Source organism: Bos taurus, chromosome 19 (genome assembly GCF_002263795.3).
Source record: "Bos taurus isolate L1 Dominette 01449 registration number 42190680 breed Hereford chromosome 19, ARS-UCD2.0, whole genome shotgun sequence".
NCBI lineage: Eukaryota > Metazoa > Chordata > Mammalia > Artiodactyla > Bovidae > Bos > Bos taurus.
Genome location: NC_037346.1, coordinates 12,244,314 through 12,261,828, shown reverse-complemented (window position 1 = coordinate 12,261,828; position 17,515 = coordinate 12,244,314). Strand labels below are relative to the sequence as shown.

At 39.1% G+C, this 17,515-nt stretch overlaps 1 protein-coding gene across 10 annotated transcripts in view; it reads left to right on the top strand.

Annotated features, from left to right (window-relative positions):
• Nucleotides 1-17,515, top strand: part of BCAS3 (BCAS3 microtubule associated cell migration factor) — a 586,592-nt gene that overhangs the window by 24,475 nt on the left and 544,602 nt on the right. For all 10 annotated transcript variants that reach the window (XM_059878411.1, XM_024980624.2, XM_059878412.1 and 7 more), the window contains exon 5: nt 4,022-4,128. In XM_059878411.1, the coding sequence (XP_059734394.1) occupies nt 4,022-4,128 (107 nt within the window). The remainder of the gene's footprint in view (nt 1-4,021; nt 4,129-17,515) is intronic.

The following is a 17,515-nucleotide window of genomic DNA, read 5'->3' as shown; positions in this document are numbered from 1 at the left end:
CAGCATAAAAAATAACTGGGACTTCCCTGATGGTCCAGAGCTTAAGACATTGTGCTTCCACTGCAGGGGGCACAGATTTGATATCTGGTTGAGGAACTAAGATCCCCCATGCTATGCCTTGTAGCCAAAAAATAGGAAGAAAAAATTACTGATTTTGAGCTCTGTTCAAGATTTTGATCTTTATATTTGAGCGATGGGAAGTCACTAATGTAGAGGATAGAAGTGAGAAGGTATGCCATTTTTTTTTTTTTTTTTTTTCGGCTGTGCCTCTTAACTTAGGGGATTTTAGTTCCCCAGCCAGGGATCAAACTGTGGGCTGATGGCAATGAGTACAGAATCCTAAGTACTGGACTGCCAGGGAATTCCCCAATATGTATATTTTGAAAAGATCGCTCTGACTCTAATACAGAGTTTGGTGGACAGTGGTGGAGGCAAAAAGTCACTCAGGCTTTTGCAATAGATATTGTAGACAGAGGTGGTGGTGGTGTAAGCAGAGAGCTATTTAGGAAGCTTGCTCATAGATTTATTGCTGGAGGGAAGGAAGAAGGCGGTTCCTGATTTTGCTATCTGGATAGATAATCATGCTGTTCCCCAAAATAGGAAACCCTGGAAGATCATGTTTGGGGAGGAAATCCTGATCTTTAAGTGGAATTTGATCTTCTGTTGAGACATCCAAAACCCATACTGAGGAAGTCACTAGCAGAAAGTAACTGAAGCAATGGTTGGAATGCGGTCACTTAGGGAGGGTTAGTGTAAGAAGAAAAGGGAGTTTAGGAATTTGCTTTGAGTAACTCTAATATTTCAAGAGAAGTTAGAAAAGGATGAGCCAGCGGAGAATATGGTTAGCATTGGTTATAGCTGCTGAATAATCTTAACAAGATGTTCTTAAAAACATATATTGGATTCAACAACTTGGAGGTTACTGATGACTGTAGTAAGTCACCTGGGAGGAGAGTTGGGGCAGAAACACGTTCTGAAACAGGCAGGGATGAATGAGAGATGAAAAGCAGATGCAGTTATAAACGAAGAGTTCAGCTCCTGGAAAGAGAGGAAATAGTGAAGTCAAATACAGGGAGAGGGATATTACTGGTTTATGATTTTAAAAAAACCCTTATTTAGGGACTTGCCTGGTGGTCCCTGGTGGGTTAAGATTCCAGGGTTCCTTTGCAGGGGTTGTAGGTTTGATCCCTATTCAGGAAACTAAGATTTTTCACATGCTGCCTGGAGCAGCCAAAAATACAAAAACAAACCCACCTTATTTATTGTGCAAATATATCATGATAAATAGCACAAAAGTATGGATCACTGAATTTTTACACATTGTAAATCTGTGGAGCCATAACTAAGGTAGAAGATAGAATGTTGCTACCTAATTGCCTAGTGATTCTGAATTTCATATAAAGAGAATCGTTCAGTATGTAGGCTATTAGCTATGTCTACATGTGTCCCCTCTCTCTTGGACCTCCCGCCCACATCTCCCCCCTTTCCACCAACCTTCCCATCCAGGTCATCACGGAGCACCCAGCCCAGCTCCCTGTGGTACACGCAGGTTTCCACTAGCTATTTTACACATGGTAATGTATTTATGGGCTTCACTTGTGGCTCAGCTGATAAAGGATCCGCTTGCAATGCAGGAGACCTGGGTTCCATCCCGGGGTTGGGACGATCCCCTGGAGAAGGGCAAGGCTACCCACTCCAGGATTCTGGCCTGGAGAATCCCATGGACTGTATATGTATAGTCTGTGGGGTTCCAAAGAGTCCTAATCTCCTAATACATCCCACCCTCCCCTTCCCCCTCGCAGAGTAATTTACTTTAGACAAAAGGAAATAGAATTGTGTGTCATAGAGTGGAATGAGAAGAGAGTGAGTGGTACAGATGCATGTAGGTTTTTGGCAATGAAGTTTCTAGATTCCTTGTGCGGTATATGAGACACATTATCTGCTGAGTAAGGAGACATTGGGTGGAGTCAGGGCTTGGAGAACAGTTTAAGAAAGTCATTGAACTTGTAGAAGTTGTTTCAGAAAATTGAGTACATTTGTTGTGCAGTTTTGAAGGCTCAGTTGAGGTTTGTGGAGATAATTTATAGTGGTGACAGTTGTGTCTCTTGTGATTTTCTCTGGGGGTACTTGGTTGCCATGGAATATACTAGGATAGTGGACTGGTTGGGTTCATCTAGGATGGAGGTTTTGCTGGTTGGGTGCCATGCAAAGATCCCACACAAAGGGATAAGAGAATGTAGATGACTGGCAGAAGTTACTGAGATGCCTGATCAAAGACTGTTAAGGCAGGAGGAGAGTAAATATATGAGAGAGGCCTGAAGAGTAGGGAGAAGGCAGGGTTTCAGTGGGTTGGAGGTCTTAATGAAGTCAGAGAGCGAATCACAAAGCAAATAGTTAAGCAAACTTGCTGGAAGATAAGGTTGTGATCTGAGAAGAAAAGTCTTGATTAGTGATTTTTGAGGTGTAATAGTTCTGTTCAGTAAGGATGATAAATGCTTAATATTCACTGGTGTGAACTGGAAAAGTTGAAAGTTGATTAGAAAAGTGCACATAATTCTTTTATAGTGAACTGTATGTCCAGTGTGTTCAGATGTGTCAGGATTTACTATCCCCTGTAAGGAAAGGAACATAATTTTTCTTCCATTGCTAAATTTATACATATTAGAATTCTAGATGGTTACACATCATATTTGTATTTAGTTAATTTTGCTAAATATTTTACTTTGATTTGCTTTTATAGGTGGTTGTATTCTTGGTATTAGTATTTCCTGGGTATCCAGTGAGAGTTTGATTTTTATTTTAAAAAATTTCTTAATTAGAAAAATATTTTTTTAATGTAGCATAATTTTATGACAAGAGTAATCATATTGGCATTGTGCTTCTTGTGCCAACTTACCACAAGCCCTTTAGCTCTTTGCAGAGACCTTTACTCCATCTTTTTTTGGCCCTACCATGTGGCAGGTGGGATCTTAGTTCCCTGACTGGAGATCCAACCCTCACCCCTTGCATGAGAGCACAGAATCTTAACCACTGGACCTCCAGGGAAGTTCCCCCACTCCTCCCCATCTTGCATCTTACTCTACCTTATCCTCTCCCTGTTGTTTCTCAGAGTGTCCAGATACAACTTGTGAACCCACACAGCTTACGTTGTCTGCCTCTGTGGGCACTGCTCCGCTGTCCTTCACCCGGCGCTGGTGTTTCCCCTGGGTACTGCTGTCAGTCTGTCGGGTTCTGTAGTCTGCTCTTCATGTGTGATGGAATGATACTTCGTACTGGTACCCTCCTGAGAGAGTTTGATTTTTAAAACCTACTTGTGCTAAGGTACTATTCCCTGGTGGCTCAGTGGTAAAGAATCCTCCTGCCGATACTGGAGACGCTGGTTCTGTCTCTGATCCAGGAAGATCCCCTGGAGAAGGAAATGGCAGCCCACTCCAGTATTCCTGCCTGGAAAATCCTGTAGACAGAGGATCCAGTTCACATCAGTGAATATTAAGCATTTATCATCCTTACTGAACACAGTAGTCCATGGGGTCACAAAAGAGTCAGACACGACTTAGCAGCAAAACGACCAAAAAAACTACTAGTTTTGTGATTTCAGCTTTTTGTTCACTTTCATTTAAATGTTTTCCAAAACTTCTGAATTTTTAAAGAAAATATTTATTTGGTTGGGTCAGATCATAGTTGTGGCATCCGGGATCTTCATTGAGTCCTGTGGGGCCTTTCATTGCGTCGGACTCTCTACTTGTGGTGCTTGGGCTCAGTAGTTGTGGTGCTCAGGCTTGGTTGCCCCTGCAGCATGTGGGATCTTAGGTCCCTGACCAGGGATTGAACCCGTGTCTCCTGCATTGCAGGGCAGATTGTTAACCACTGGACCACCAGGGAAGTCCCGAAACTTCTGAACTTTTATTGAAAAATAATTGAAGCAATCGTTATGCCAATAGCATTAAAGGAATGTCGTTATTTTTGTTGATTGACATTGTGTCTTTTAAATTTCCTCTTCTGTTATTTAATTCTAATGCAGATACATCAAGGAATCTGGAATTTCATGAAATTCATAGCACAGGGAATGAGCCGCCTTTGCTGATTATGATTGGCTACAGTGATGGAATGCAGGTCTGGAGCATCCCTGTAAGTATGATATGCTGACTCCCTGAAATAGAAAACTTTGCAGCATGCTAGCTGGTGGCCATATTTTCTCTAAGGACTCCTCCATTTATTTTGCAAGCAGTTGCTCAGAGACTGCTTTGTGTGGAACCCCATAGGAGGCCCAAGGAGTAAAGGGCACGTGGGAACTGAACCATGCAGTAAACGGTTTGTAAAGTAGGCTAGCGATTGTGGGGATCACTTTACATGGAAGATCTCACGTCTCATCATGGTAACCCTACGAAGTAGGTATTATTATTCTCTTTTCCTGCAATTTTTACAAAAGCGTAAAGAGGCTAACCCCTGGAGAAGGAAATGGCAGCCCCCTCGAGGGGTTCTTGCCTGGAAAATCCCTTGGACAGAGGAGCGTGGCACGCTACAGTCCGTGGAGTCGCAGAGTTAGCCACAACTTAATGATTAAACAACAACAAAGAAGCTTATAGAAGGCTTAAAAAAATTAGCGATTATTAAAAAAAAAATGTTTTGAGTCAGTTAAAACATCCACGTGGTCCAAAATTCAAGAGGTGTGAGTGGGCAACAAAGCTCCCTACCGCTGCTGTCCTCAGTTTCCCTTATCTTGAGTAGTTTCTAGTTCCCTAGGGTTTCTAGTGTCTTATGTATCCTGATTTTTTAGCAAATAAGAACATATATATTTCTCCCTCCCTGCCGTTCCTTAACAGAAGGGAACATGCTATACAACTGTCTGTACTTTGCTGTTTTTTACTTATGAATTAGTATTCCAAGAGCTTCTCTATGGGTTATATAGCCACATATAATTCTCTTATTTGGACTTTCCTTAATTTACATGACTTGTTTCCAATTATTGGTAACACATGAGTGCACCCTCCCCTCGCCTTTTCTGATATTAGAAACGATGTAATACATGAGCTTGAACTAAGGTCATTTTGTGTCTGTGTATCTGTTAGGATAAATCACAGTTTTGATAAATGTTTTACATTGCTTAACACTGGGCCCAGTTTCCATCTTCAGTCCTCCATGTGCTTCTCTGGGATGACCAACAGTAAATGTACTAGAAGAGGAAGAGGCTTGGTGGGATCACAGCTCAGTGAAGTGTAGTTGGGACTACATACTTTGGCTCATACTTAGTTATATTCTGGTGTTTGGCATGACCTAAATATCATGTCTCTCTTATAGACTGGGGTGGAAGGCCTAGTTGGCAGGTGGAACATCTATTGTGTAGTTTTTTGTTTTTTTTTGCAGTTGGAGACCCGGGGCCAGTATTTGTGCCTTTAATAAACGCATTTACTACATTGTTTGAAGGCTGTTTTGCATGGGTGGTTCAACTAGACTTTTTTTTCTTCCCTTTTTGGTTCTTTTGAGTATTATGGTTACTTCCTAAAAGATTTATAAGCAAATATATATTGCCTCAAATTTAATGAAATGCTAGATGTTCTTGAGTACAGAATTTGGCGTAAGGATTATTGAGTAATGAGTACATTGATCTTCATAATTCTTAAACATTTAAACTAAAAATATTGTTTATTCTTATATTCTGTAAATCACTGATAATGAACTATAGTTCTTATAGTTCCTCTAATCTTATAGGGGGCTTCCCTGGTGACTCAGTTGGTAAAGAATCTGCTTGTAATGCACGAGACCCAGGTTTGATCCCTGGGTTGGGAAGATCCCCTGGAGAAAGGAATGGCAACCTACTTCTGTATTTCTTGCCTGGAGAATTCCATGGACAGAGGAGCCTGGCAGGCTATTTAGTCCATGGGGTTGCAAAGAGTCGGGTACAACTGAGCTAGGAACACTCACATACACATGCACTAATCTTATAATAATTATGTATCATATTATTAAATATTTAGGATTTGAGGCTTTATATTTCTTAAAAATTGGCTTTATTTTGCAGAGATAGAAGAATCCTGTTGGTATGTCATGGATCAAGTGAACTTGTTTTTTTTTGCCTTTGGGGATGTGTAGTTGACATTTTTTCAAAACCTTGCAATGTTGTTTGTAATTGAAGTATCATGCCAAAGGCATAGACAAAAGGACCTAAAATGTAGCAGTGTTTTGTTTATTTGCTTTTTCCTAACAAGAAAAATAATTCTAGGTTGTGTTCAGAGGAGAGGATTTTGTAAATGTAACCTTTTCTTATTAATAAGAGACTATATTTTGATTCTTAAAAATTTTATTTTTTAATGACTGAGTGATTGGAGTATAGTTGCTTTCTAATGCTGTGTTAGTTTCTACTGTACAGCAGAGTGAATCAGCTATATGTATATAAATGTATATGTATCTTCTTTCTGGGATTCCCTTCCCATTTAGGTCACCACCATTTTGATGCTTTACTCTGTTTGATGACGGACTTGAAGGCAAAGAGGAAGCTAGAGCTTTAACAGGGTTGGGCCTTGTGGATTAGGGGTGTTGACCAGACTGAGCACATTCCTTTGGTGGTACTCAGGCTGCCCACTTGGCTTTGGTTATAATTAGAGGTATCGCTTTTAATAGTTGACTTATGTCTAGCTCTGAGTAACTTAAAGGTCTTCCGAGTAATTTTAATTACTTCTTTGAAGTAATTCTTATGCACAGATTGTATTTTGAGAGAACTAAATAATCTTTTCTTCATGGAATTTTCATTAATTGTCAGTTGTTACTATTGTAGTCGTATAGCCCCCCTGAGGACTGGTTCAAGAATTAGGAGGCAGTTTGGAAAAATAAGCTCCTTCTGTTGCACTGATGGAGCTCTTCCTGTGTTCAGAGAGCTTTATATACACATTGTCTCATGTGTTGTATACTGTGAGGGAGAAGTTATCCTATTTTATAGGTGGTAAGGTCACACTACTTAAAGAGGAGGAATTGGAATGCAAACCCAGTTCTGTCTGACTTAACATTCAAAGCCCACTATCTAAGGGCTCTATTTCCTCTCTGCGGTAGCAGAAGATATGCCATGCAAGTGGTATGGCAGCTTAGTGTTAGTTTTCAGGGTAAAAGTTATGGTGTACCTTCATATGTTCATCCTTTATAGACCAGTGTGAGTTACCCATTGCTCTAACTAAACCCTTCTGAAACTTATCACTAGTTAGCCATTCAGTAATCATTTAAGTGTTACCATGTGTAGATGAGGAGCTTATGTTGGTCAGTCTAGAAATAAACCTGGTTCTAAGGGACCTTTGAGACCGTAAAGCATATTTGCTTTTGAGTTAAGTGAGGGTGGGCAGAAAGTCAATCCTTGTCTGAATTTCAGCTCAGGTTTTGCTTCAAGTTTGTGCCCAAGGTTGACTTTATATAATTGTCCCACCTCTGAGTCTCAGATTAAGAAAATAAACATCCTGGCTAAACATTAAAAAAAAAAATTGTTTATGAAGTTCATTGTTGTTGTTCATTCACTAAGTCATGTGTGACTGTTTGTGATCACATGGGCTGTAGCAAGCCAGGCTCCTCTGTCCAATGCTGTCTCCCAGACTTTGCTCAAATTCTTGTCCATTGAGTTAGTGGTGCTTTCTAACCTTCTCTTCCTCCGACACTCTCTTCTTCTTTTGCATTCAGTCTTTCCCAGCATTAGTATCTTTTCCAGTGAGTCAGATCTTTTCCAGTGAATCGGCTCTTTGCATCAGGTGGCCAAAGTATTGGAGATTCTTCTTCAGCAACAGTCCTACCAATGAATATTCAGGGTTGATTTCCTTTAGAATTGACTGGTTTGATCTCCTTTCAGTCCAAGAGACTCTGAAAAGTCTTTTCTCCAGCACAATTCAAAAGCATCAATTCTTTGGTGCTCAGCCTTTTTAATGAAATGCATAAATGCAGTTGAGGCTTAGATGATATCTCAGAATCTAGCTAAGTTGAGTTAGCTCAAAACTGTGCAGAAGTGGTATCTTTATTGCCCAGTCCCTATGACTTTGTGTATGAGATGCCTGCAGGAAAACACTAGTATTCATAGCTTTCCCAAGCTGTCACGCGCCTTCTGTCAACACATCTGATGTAACATGAGAAAGAATGATTATTTATGTTGTTGTTCTGGATAAATAGGTCCCTTTCCTACTCATGCCTAGCAATGCCATTACCTCTTTTTGGTAATGTGAATATCAGTGCTCTTGCTTAAAATTCTTTTTTAAAAAATTTATTTTATTTTCTTTTGGCCATGGTGCGTGGCTTGTGGGATCTTAGTTCCCTAGTCAAGGTTTGAATGTGGCCCTTGGCAGTGAGAGCACAGAGTTCTAACCAGTGGACTGCCAGGGAATTCCTTTAAAATTCTTAAAAAATTAAAAAAAAATTTATATTTTTTATTTGAAGGATAATTGCTTTACAGAATTGTTATTTTCTGTCAAACATTAACATGAATCAGTCATAGGTATACATATGTTCCCTCCCTCTTGAACCTCTCTCCCATCTTACCCTCTAGATTGTTACAGAGCCCTGTTTGAGTTCCCTCAGTCATACAGCAAATTCCCATTAGCTGTCTATTTTACATATGGTAATGTAAGTTAATTAAAAAAATCAGCAGTACATGGACTAAAGACCAAATAGGTTTATGGGATTTATATGAAAAGAAAAAAAACACAAAACACAGTAATTCTGTACTTTTCCTTTAACTCCCATAATTCTTTTAGCTCTTGTTATCTTAGTTATTTATTTTATTTATTTCAGTTATTTTAAAATATCTTGCTTGTATTCTTTATATATATATATATATATATATATATATATTTTCAGCCAGTCTTACACATAGATTGACTGGGTACCCTGAGGTATGAGAACTTAAAAAGTGTTCATTTATTCAACACAAGTCTGTAATAAAGTATGTATTTTGAGCAAAATAGTGTCTTTTAGGAGCTAGTAGAAGAACTGGATTTAAATAAAAATAAAGACAAATTGTAATATGAAGAAAAAAGAGATTATAATAAGGAAGTGGCATGGAAGTAATTAAATTTAGCCACAGTATGATTGGAACAGCAAATAGTAAAGTCAGAGGTTCTGAGGTGGAAATGTTCTTTACTCTATAGTTGGACATTGATTGAGATTTCTTAAGTTTTTTTCTTCTTAAGAATATTGAGATAAATATCTTTATGATTATGTAATTTAGAGATCAATAAAAGGTATACTAAAGCTCTTGGTAGATTTGCCAAATTGCATTCTTATAAAGCCATGCCATTTATACTTGCCTCGTTCATTCATTAATTCATTCACTCAGCAAAGATTTATTGATTGTCTTTTATATGCCAGACCTTGTTCAAGGTGCTGGGAAAACAACAATGAGCTAAACAAAACCATTATCTTATGGAATTTCTATTTTAGGTGGGTGGGTTGAAGAGTGGGGAAGATGATATTAAAACATGTACAATGCTTTGATAATAAATAAACACATACCAAGTGTTATAGTGGGGTGGTTGGTGTTGTTGTGTGTTGCTGTATTATGTAAGGTAGTCTTGGAAAGCCTCTCTCAGTGACTTGCAGAGCAGAAGTGTGGATGAGTAAGTCTTGTGGGCATTTGAGGAAGGGGCGTTTAAAGGCAGTACTCTCTCATATAGGATTCTGTTTCCTATATTTAAAAATAGCAGGGAGACACTTTGGTGGAGCTTGGTGAGCAGGTGAAAAATGCTGGGTGTCTCAGAAGTGCTGGGCTACAGTTTTGCAAGGTAAAACTTACAAAATGAGCTTTGTACCATTGTAAGAACTTCAAAAAGTCTGAATATAGAGCAAAGTTGAACCAATTTTATGGAAAATATGTATACTCACCACCTCGATTATACCATGAAAATTTTTACTGTATTTGCTTAATTTTCTCTCTACCTATAGATCTTATTGGGTGCATTTCAAAGTAAATTGCAAAATCAGCATGGTTCCCCCTAAATACTTTTGCATGGCTTATCATTAAAGTTGAATATTTGATTAGTTTTTAATGTAAAATTTACCCACAGTTAAATACACAAATCTTAATATGTAAACTTCCTGAGCTTGGATAAATACATGGCAGCCCCCATCTCTGTCAAGATATAGACCATGATTATCATTCAAGAAATTTCCCTCGTGGCTGTTTTCCACTTTTCCTCCATCCCATCTGTGAAACAGCCACTATTGTTATCTTATTTTCCACTGTAGATTAGTTTGCCTGTGGATTAGTTTGCCTGTTTTAGTTATGGCACTCAGGCTTAGTTGCTCTGCAGCATGTGGAATCTTCCCAGACCAGGAATTAAACCCATGTCCCTTGTATTCGAAGATGGATTCCTATCCACTGCACCACCATGGAAATCCTCTCATCCTCTTTTGAAGTGCTTAATATCTTAAACAGGTATTGAAAACGTATTCATTACAGTACCTAAAAGATGAGAGTTGTATGAAACAGTGTATTTGAGGTTCAGTAAGTTAAGATTTATTAGGGAAAACCACTAGACCATTCAGGTATGAGCCCTTACGATTATACAGTGGAAGTGACAAATAGACTCAAGGGATTAGATCTGATAGAGTGCCTAAAGAACTATGGACGAAGGTTCGTAACATTGTAGAAGGCAGTGATCAAAACCATCCCCAAGAAGAAGAAATGCAGAAAGGCAAATGGTTGTCTGAGGAATCCTTAAAAGTAGCTGAGAAAAGAAGAGAAGTGAAAGGCAAAGGAGAAAAGGAAAGATATCTCCATCTGAATTTCAAAGAATAGCAAGGAGAGATAAGAAAACCTTCCTAAGTGATTAGTGCAAACAAATAGAGGAAAACAGTAGAATGGGCAAGACTAGAGATCTCTTCAAGAAAATTAGAGATACCAAGGGATCATTTCATGCAAAGATGGACACAGTAAAGGACAGAAACAGTATGAACCTAACAGAAGCAGAAGATATTAAGAAAAGGTGGCAAGAATACACAGAAGAACTGTACAAAAAAGATCTTCATAACCACAGTGGTGTGATCACTTACCTAGAGCCAGCCATCCTGGAATGCAAAGTCAAGTGGGCCTTAGGAAGGATCACTATGAACAAAGCTAGTGGAGGTGATGGAATTCCAGCTGAGCTATTTCAAATCCTAAAAGATGATGCTGTGAAAGTGCTGCACTCAATATGCCAGCAAATTTGGAAAACTCAGCAGTGGCCACAGGGCTGGAAAAGGTCAGTTTTCATTCCACTCCTAAAGAAAGACAATGCCAAAGAATGCTCAAACTGCCGCACAGTTGCACTCGTCTCACATGCTAGTAGAGTAATGCTCAAAATTCTCCAAGCCAGGCTTCAACAGTGTGTGAACCGAGAACTTCCAGATGTTCAATCTGGATTTAGAAAAAGCAGAACCAGAGATCAAATTGCCAACATCCGCTGGATCATCAAAAAAGCAAGAGAATTCCAGAAAAACATCTATTTCTGCTTTATTGACTATGCCAAAGCCTTTGATTGTGTGGATCACAACACAACAAACTGTGCAAAATTCTTTAAGAGAGGGGAATACCAGACCACCTTACCTGCCTCCTGAGAAATCTGTATGCACGTCAAGAAGCAACAGGACTGGACATGGAACAATGGACTGGTTTAAAATTGGGAAAGGCGTACATCAAGGCTATATATTGTCACCGTGCTTATTTAACTCATGTGCAGAGTATATCATGGGAAATGCTGGACTGAGTGAAGCACAAGCTGGAATCAGGATTGTGGGGAGGAATATCAGTAACTTCAGATATGCAGGTGACACCACCCTTACGGCCGAAAGTGAAGAGGAACTAAAGTGCCTTTTGATGAAAGTGAAAGAGGAGAGTGAAAAAGCTGGCTTAAAACTCAACATTCAGAAAACCAAGATCATGGCACCTGGTCCCAACACTTCATGGCAAATAGATGGGGAACAGTGACTGACTTTATTTTCTTGGGCTCCAAAATCACTGCAGATGGTGATTGCAGCCATTAAATTAAAAGACGCTTATTCCTTGGAAGGAAAGTTATGACTAACGTAGACAGCATATTAAAAAGCAGAGACATTACTTTACCAGCAAAGGTCCGTCTAGTCAAAGCTATGGTTTTTCCAGTAGTCATGTATGAATGTGAGAGTTAGACCATAAAGAAAGCTGAGTGCTGAAGAATTGATGCTTTTGACCTGTGGTGTTAGAGAAGACTTTTGAGTCCCTTGGACCACAAGGAGATCCAACCAGTCCATCCTAAAGATCAGTCCTGAATATTCATTGGAAGGACTGATGCTGAAACTGAAACTCCAGTCCCTTTGGCCACCTGATGGGAAGAGCTGACACATTGGAAAAGACCCCGATTCTGGGAAAGACTGAAGGCAGCAGGAGAAGGGGACGACAGAGGATGAGATGGTTGGATGGCATCACTGACTCGATGGACATGAGTTTGAGCGAGCTCTGGGAGTTGGTGATGGACAGGGAAGCCTGGTGTGCTGCAGTCCACGGGGTCGCAAAGATTCGGACACGACTGAGCAATTGAAGTTAAGATTCGGAGTGTTTTCTTGGATGTGCTGCAAAGAAGCAACACTAGGTGTCGCCAACACATTGGGCTAAGAAAAGTCCAGCTGTTCCCTTAAAAGAAAATATTTTCGTTAAAGCTTTTAGTGTGGCTTTTACACTTTTTGTCTTGCCTTTACATTGAAAACTTCAGAGAAAACCTGCAAGGATATATTTGAGGTGAATACCAATTAGCTTATTATTTGTTAGAGGATGGGTGCCACCTTTGCCATGTCAAGAGTGCTAGCCAGGAAACAATTTCTATGGGTTTCATTTGGGAACAATCTAAAGTCAGTGATTTGGGTAACTGGCAAGCAGAGAAAGTTTGAATATGGACCCAAATCAAAAAAGTTGCCTTTGTTGAGAGTAGAGCCTTATTTTGTTTGGTTCAGTCTCTTATTACTGGAAAGAGAAGTAATGGATGGCTCTTTAGTCACTTGGCAGTGGACGATCTTCAGGTGTCACAGAGTGAATGAAAGCAGAAATGAAGAATAGTATTGAAACAACTTGTGGAATTCTGCCAGGCTCCTCTGTCCGTGGGATTTCCCAGGCAAGAATACTGGAGTGGGTTGCTCTTTCCTTCTCCAGGGGATCTTCCCGACCCAGTCATCGAACCCGGGTCTCCTGCATTGCAGGCAGATTCTTTACCATCTGAGCCACCAGAGAAGCCCTAATAAAAGCAGAAGTGAAGAAGAATATTTAAGTAGCTTGTGAAATTCACTCAGATTAGTAGAGGAAAATATTTTCTGTGGAATATGTTTCCTAAGGTATGACTTTAAACAAGTCTATATCTAAAGTTTAGTCTTGCCAGTGTTTAAATAGTGGCTTTCTGTGACCTTTGTTGATTTGAAAAATGAGTTTGAAATTTAGTATTGTAAATCGGAATCTCTTGTTTGAAATATTTTTGATATTTTTCCACTCTGAAATGGAAGCTCTTTGGACACAAGCTGACCAGTGATGTGCGGAAGGCAGCTGTTTTTCTTACGAATTTCACTGACTGTGTTAAATACCATAAGGTGCACAGATCGTCAGTGAGCAGATTGAGTTTTTAATGTGTGTATAACTTTCTGGGCACCACTCAGATTAAGACACAGACCATTTCCAGCCACTCAGTCGTCCCTCGTGCCACTTGCATGTCACTACTGCCTCCTTGTACCTCCAAGTAACCACTATTCTGACTTCTGTCACCAGAGATTAGTGTTTTCTATTCTTGAACTTAAAAAAAAACAGGGTGTGTGTTGGGGGGTGGTCAGAGATAATCCAGTCTACTCTTTTGTGTCTGGCTTCTTTCTCTCAACAGTGTGACTATGAGATTCTTTCATGTTATTATATGTAGCAGTGATTTGCTCTTAATTTTGCTGTATACTATTTTTAGTGTCCTACTCTTTGCAACCCCATGGAAATCCAGGCACCTCTTTCCATGGAATTGTCCAGACAAGAATACTGGAGTGGGTTGCTATTCCCTTCTCCAGGGGATCTTCCTGACCCAAAGATCGAACCCGAATCTCCTACATTGCAGGCAGATTCTTTACCGTCTGAGCCACCGGGGAAGCCCTTCCATTATACAACTGATTAACATTTTTGTTGATTGCACTTTTTGAATATTATGGATAAAGCTGCTCTGGTGTTCTTGTGTGTGTTCCTTGGTGGATATATGCTGCACCCATTTCTCTGGGATGTAGACCTAGGAATGGATTTGCTGTGTCGAAGTGAACGCGTATGTTTAACTTTAGTAGATAACTGCCAATCAGTTTTCCGAAGTGGTTTTACCAGTGTGTACTCCCACCAGCAATTTATGAAAGTTTCACATGCTGCACGTTCTCATTAGCTCTTGGTATTGTCAGTCTTTCTAATTTTAACCATTCCTGTGTATATGGGTTGGTATCTTATTGTGGCTTTAAAGATGCTTTTATTTTGCAATAATTTTTAACTTTCAGAAAATTTTGTACTAATATAAGGAACTCCTGTTACTCATTACCCAGATTTACTAGTGAAGGAGATTTTACTTTTTATTTATCATTCTCTCAATTTTTTCTGTGTGTGCAGATTTTTTTCTGAACCATTTATCAATAGAATTTATGCCCCCCTTCCATAAAAACTTCTGTGTGTATTTCCTGGGAACAAGCACATTATCTTTTATAACCATAGCACTGTTATCAAAACCAGCACCTTTAAATTTGATACAAATAATAATCCAGTCCATTTTATGATTTCATCATTTATCCTGTTAGTCTTCCTTATAAGGTTTTTAAAATTTTCACTTTCTTGCTGTTGTCTTTTGATGAAGGAAATCCAAATCAAATTTTAAGTGGTTTACTCTATTCTTAATGCTTTTTGTATCCTTTATTCTAAGGCTGTGAAAATATTCTGTTATGTTTGCTGCTGCTGCTGCTAAGTCGCTTCAGTCGTGTCCGACTCTGTGCGACCCCATAGACGGAAGCTCACCAGGCTTCCCCATCCCTGGGATTTTCCAGACAAGAACACTGGAGTGGGTTGCCATTTCCTTCTCCAGTGCATGAAAGTGAAAAGTGAAAGTGAAGTCACTCGGTCGTGTCCGACTCTAGCGACCCCATGGACTGCAGCCTACCAGGCTCCTCTGTCCATGGGATTTTCTAGGCAAGAGTACTGGAGTGGGGTGTCATTGCTTTCTCCGTGTTGTCTGCTAGAAGATTGCTGTTACCTTTAGATTTATAATCCTTTTGAAATTTTTGGTATATGGTTTGACACAGGGGTCAAGGCTTTTTTGAATTGAAAAAATTAAAAAATGTAATTGATTTAGCACCATTTCTTGAAAGGACTGACTTCCCAGGTAGCTCAGTGGTAAAGAATTCACCTGCCAATGCAGGAGACTCAGGAGACGTGGGTTCATTTCCTGGGTCAGGAAGATCCCCTGGAGGAGGAAAGGGCAACCCACTGCAGTGTTCTTGCTTGGAGAATCCCATGGACAGAGGAGCCTGGTGGGCTACAGTCAGTGAGGTCACAGAAAGTTGAACATGACTGAGCACGCACGAACTCAGCACTCCTGAAAGGATCATTCTTTGCCCACCAAATATGAGTACGTAATTTTGACCATTTCTATATTTTTGCTTTTATTTTTAGTCTATTTTCAAATTGATTTTTAAAACCTTTGAATTTTGAAAAAATATAGACTCATGGGAAATTGCAGAATATTAGAGTCCTGGGTGCATTTCCCTCAATTTCTCACAGAGGTGACATATAAATTATAGTACCATATCAAAACCAGGAAATAGACATTTACAATGATTAAAATTTTTTTTTATTGTTTGTCTTTTCCAGTTTTATTTAGATTTAGTTGACCTACTACCTTGATCTCTAACACCATGAATTATGGTCATTTTGCCAGTTTTGAACTTTATGTTGATGGATTCATAGTATATGAACTCAATCAGATTTTCATCTACAGATGCAATGATTAATCTTGAGACTAAGTCCCATTTTTTTTTTCCAGTTTGCCATATTTGAATATTCTTCACCTTGGCCTGGGGATTATTTGCAACTTGACAGAGTGCATTGATCACACGGTTTTCTCTTATGCCTTTGCTTTTAATCTACTTTCTTTCCTTTTTAAAAATTCATTTAAGTAGATTTATTATTGTATTTATTTATTTATGACCGTTCTGGTCTTTGTTGCTATGCGGACTTTCCTCTAGTTGCATCAAGCTGGGTTACTCTCTAGTTGCCGTGCAGGGGCTCAGAAGTTGCGGCTCTGGGGGCCTAGAGAGCAGGCTCAGGATCAGGGATTGAACCTGTGTCTCCTGCATTGGCAGATGGATTCTTTACCGCTGAGCCACCAGGGAAGCCCTGTGTTCTTTCTTTATGTATATGTTTCTGGTTTAAAAAGTACTGGTCATCTTCATGTGAACTATCAGAAGTGATAACAGAATTAACAAATGATTGTTTTAAAAGGCTGATACTTTTTAAAATAAATTAATTAAAATGAATTTTAATGCATAACACATAAAAGTAGGAAAATACAAGTTATATATATTTGTGACTCATTTTTGCCGTTATTGGCGTTTTGGACCAGGTGACTCTTTATTATGGAGGGCTGTTCTGTACATTGTAGCATACATAGTCACATCTGTGGCCTCTGTCTACTAAATGCCCAAACCAACTCCCTTAATTATGACAATTAAAGATGTCTCCAGTCATTGTCAGACATCCTCTGATTTAGAACCACAACTCCAGAGAAAATTTTGGTCGAAACTACTGGCTTAGATACATGCAATTTGATGGGAAAAGTTGTTGAGTATAGTTAAGCATACCAAAGATTTATTGTACATGTATATGTGTACACACACACACACACACACACACTTTAGTGAGAATTATGTTTAAAATGGAATTGAAATATTTGTATTTTTAAATATTAAAATTAAGTGCTCTCCATTATAAGCCTGTTCTTTCCCTTAATATTCATTCAGGTTGATTGGTAGTAATCAACTGTGTTCTCATTTTTTTTTCAGATGGGAAGGGTGAGATAATAGAAAATAATAGGTTTCTGGGGACTTTCTTATTGGGTGTACCAGGCGGCATGTGGGATCTGGTTCCCTGACAGGGACCAAACCTGTGCCCCACACGGTAGAAGTATGATGTCTCAACCACCAGACCACCAGAGAATTCCCCTCTGGGGCCTTTAAAAAGGAACTGAACTAGTATTTCTATCTTCTAGATTTTGTTCATAATCAATTTAATGTTTGAATTTTGAACATAGGCCCGAAGGAATGAAGTGAAGAGTTTCTGATTTCATAATTTTTAATTCAGTTTTCCTGTGTGTTTCAGTATTTTCTGGAAATCTTGATTTTACATTAGCAGTTGGGAGAATTCTTTGTATCTCTAGAACTATGATCAGGTTTTCATGGTCTATATCTCTGGTGCCAGGTACATTGTCTGGTAGGATATGTGTGTGTGTATTTACATATATATTTACATATGTATGTGCACATATATATATATGCTCAT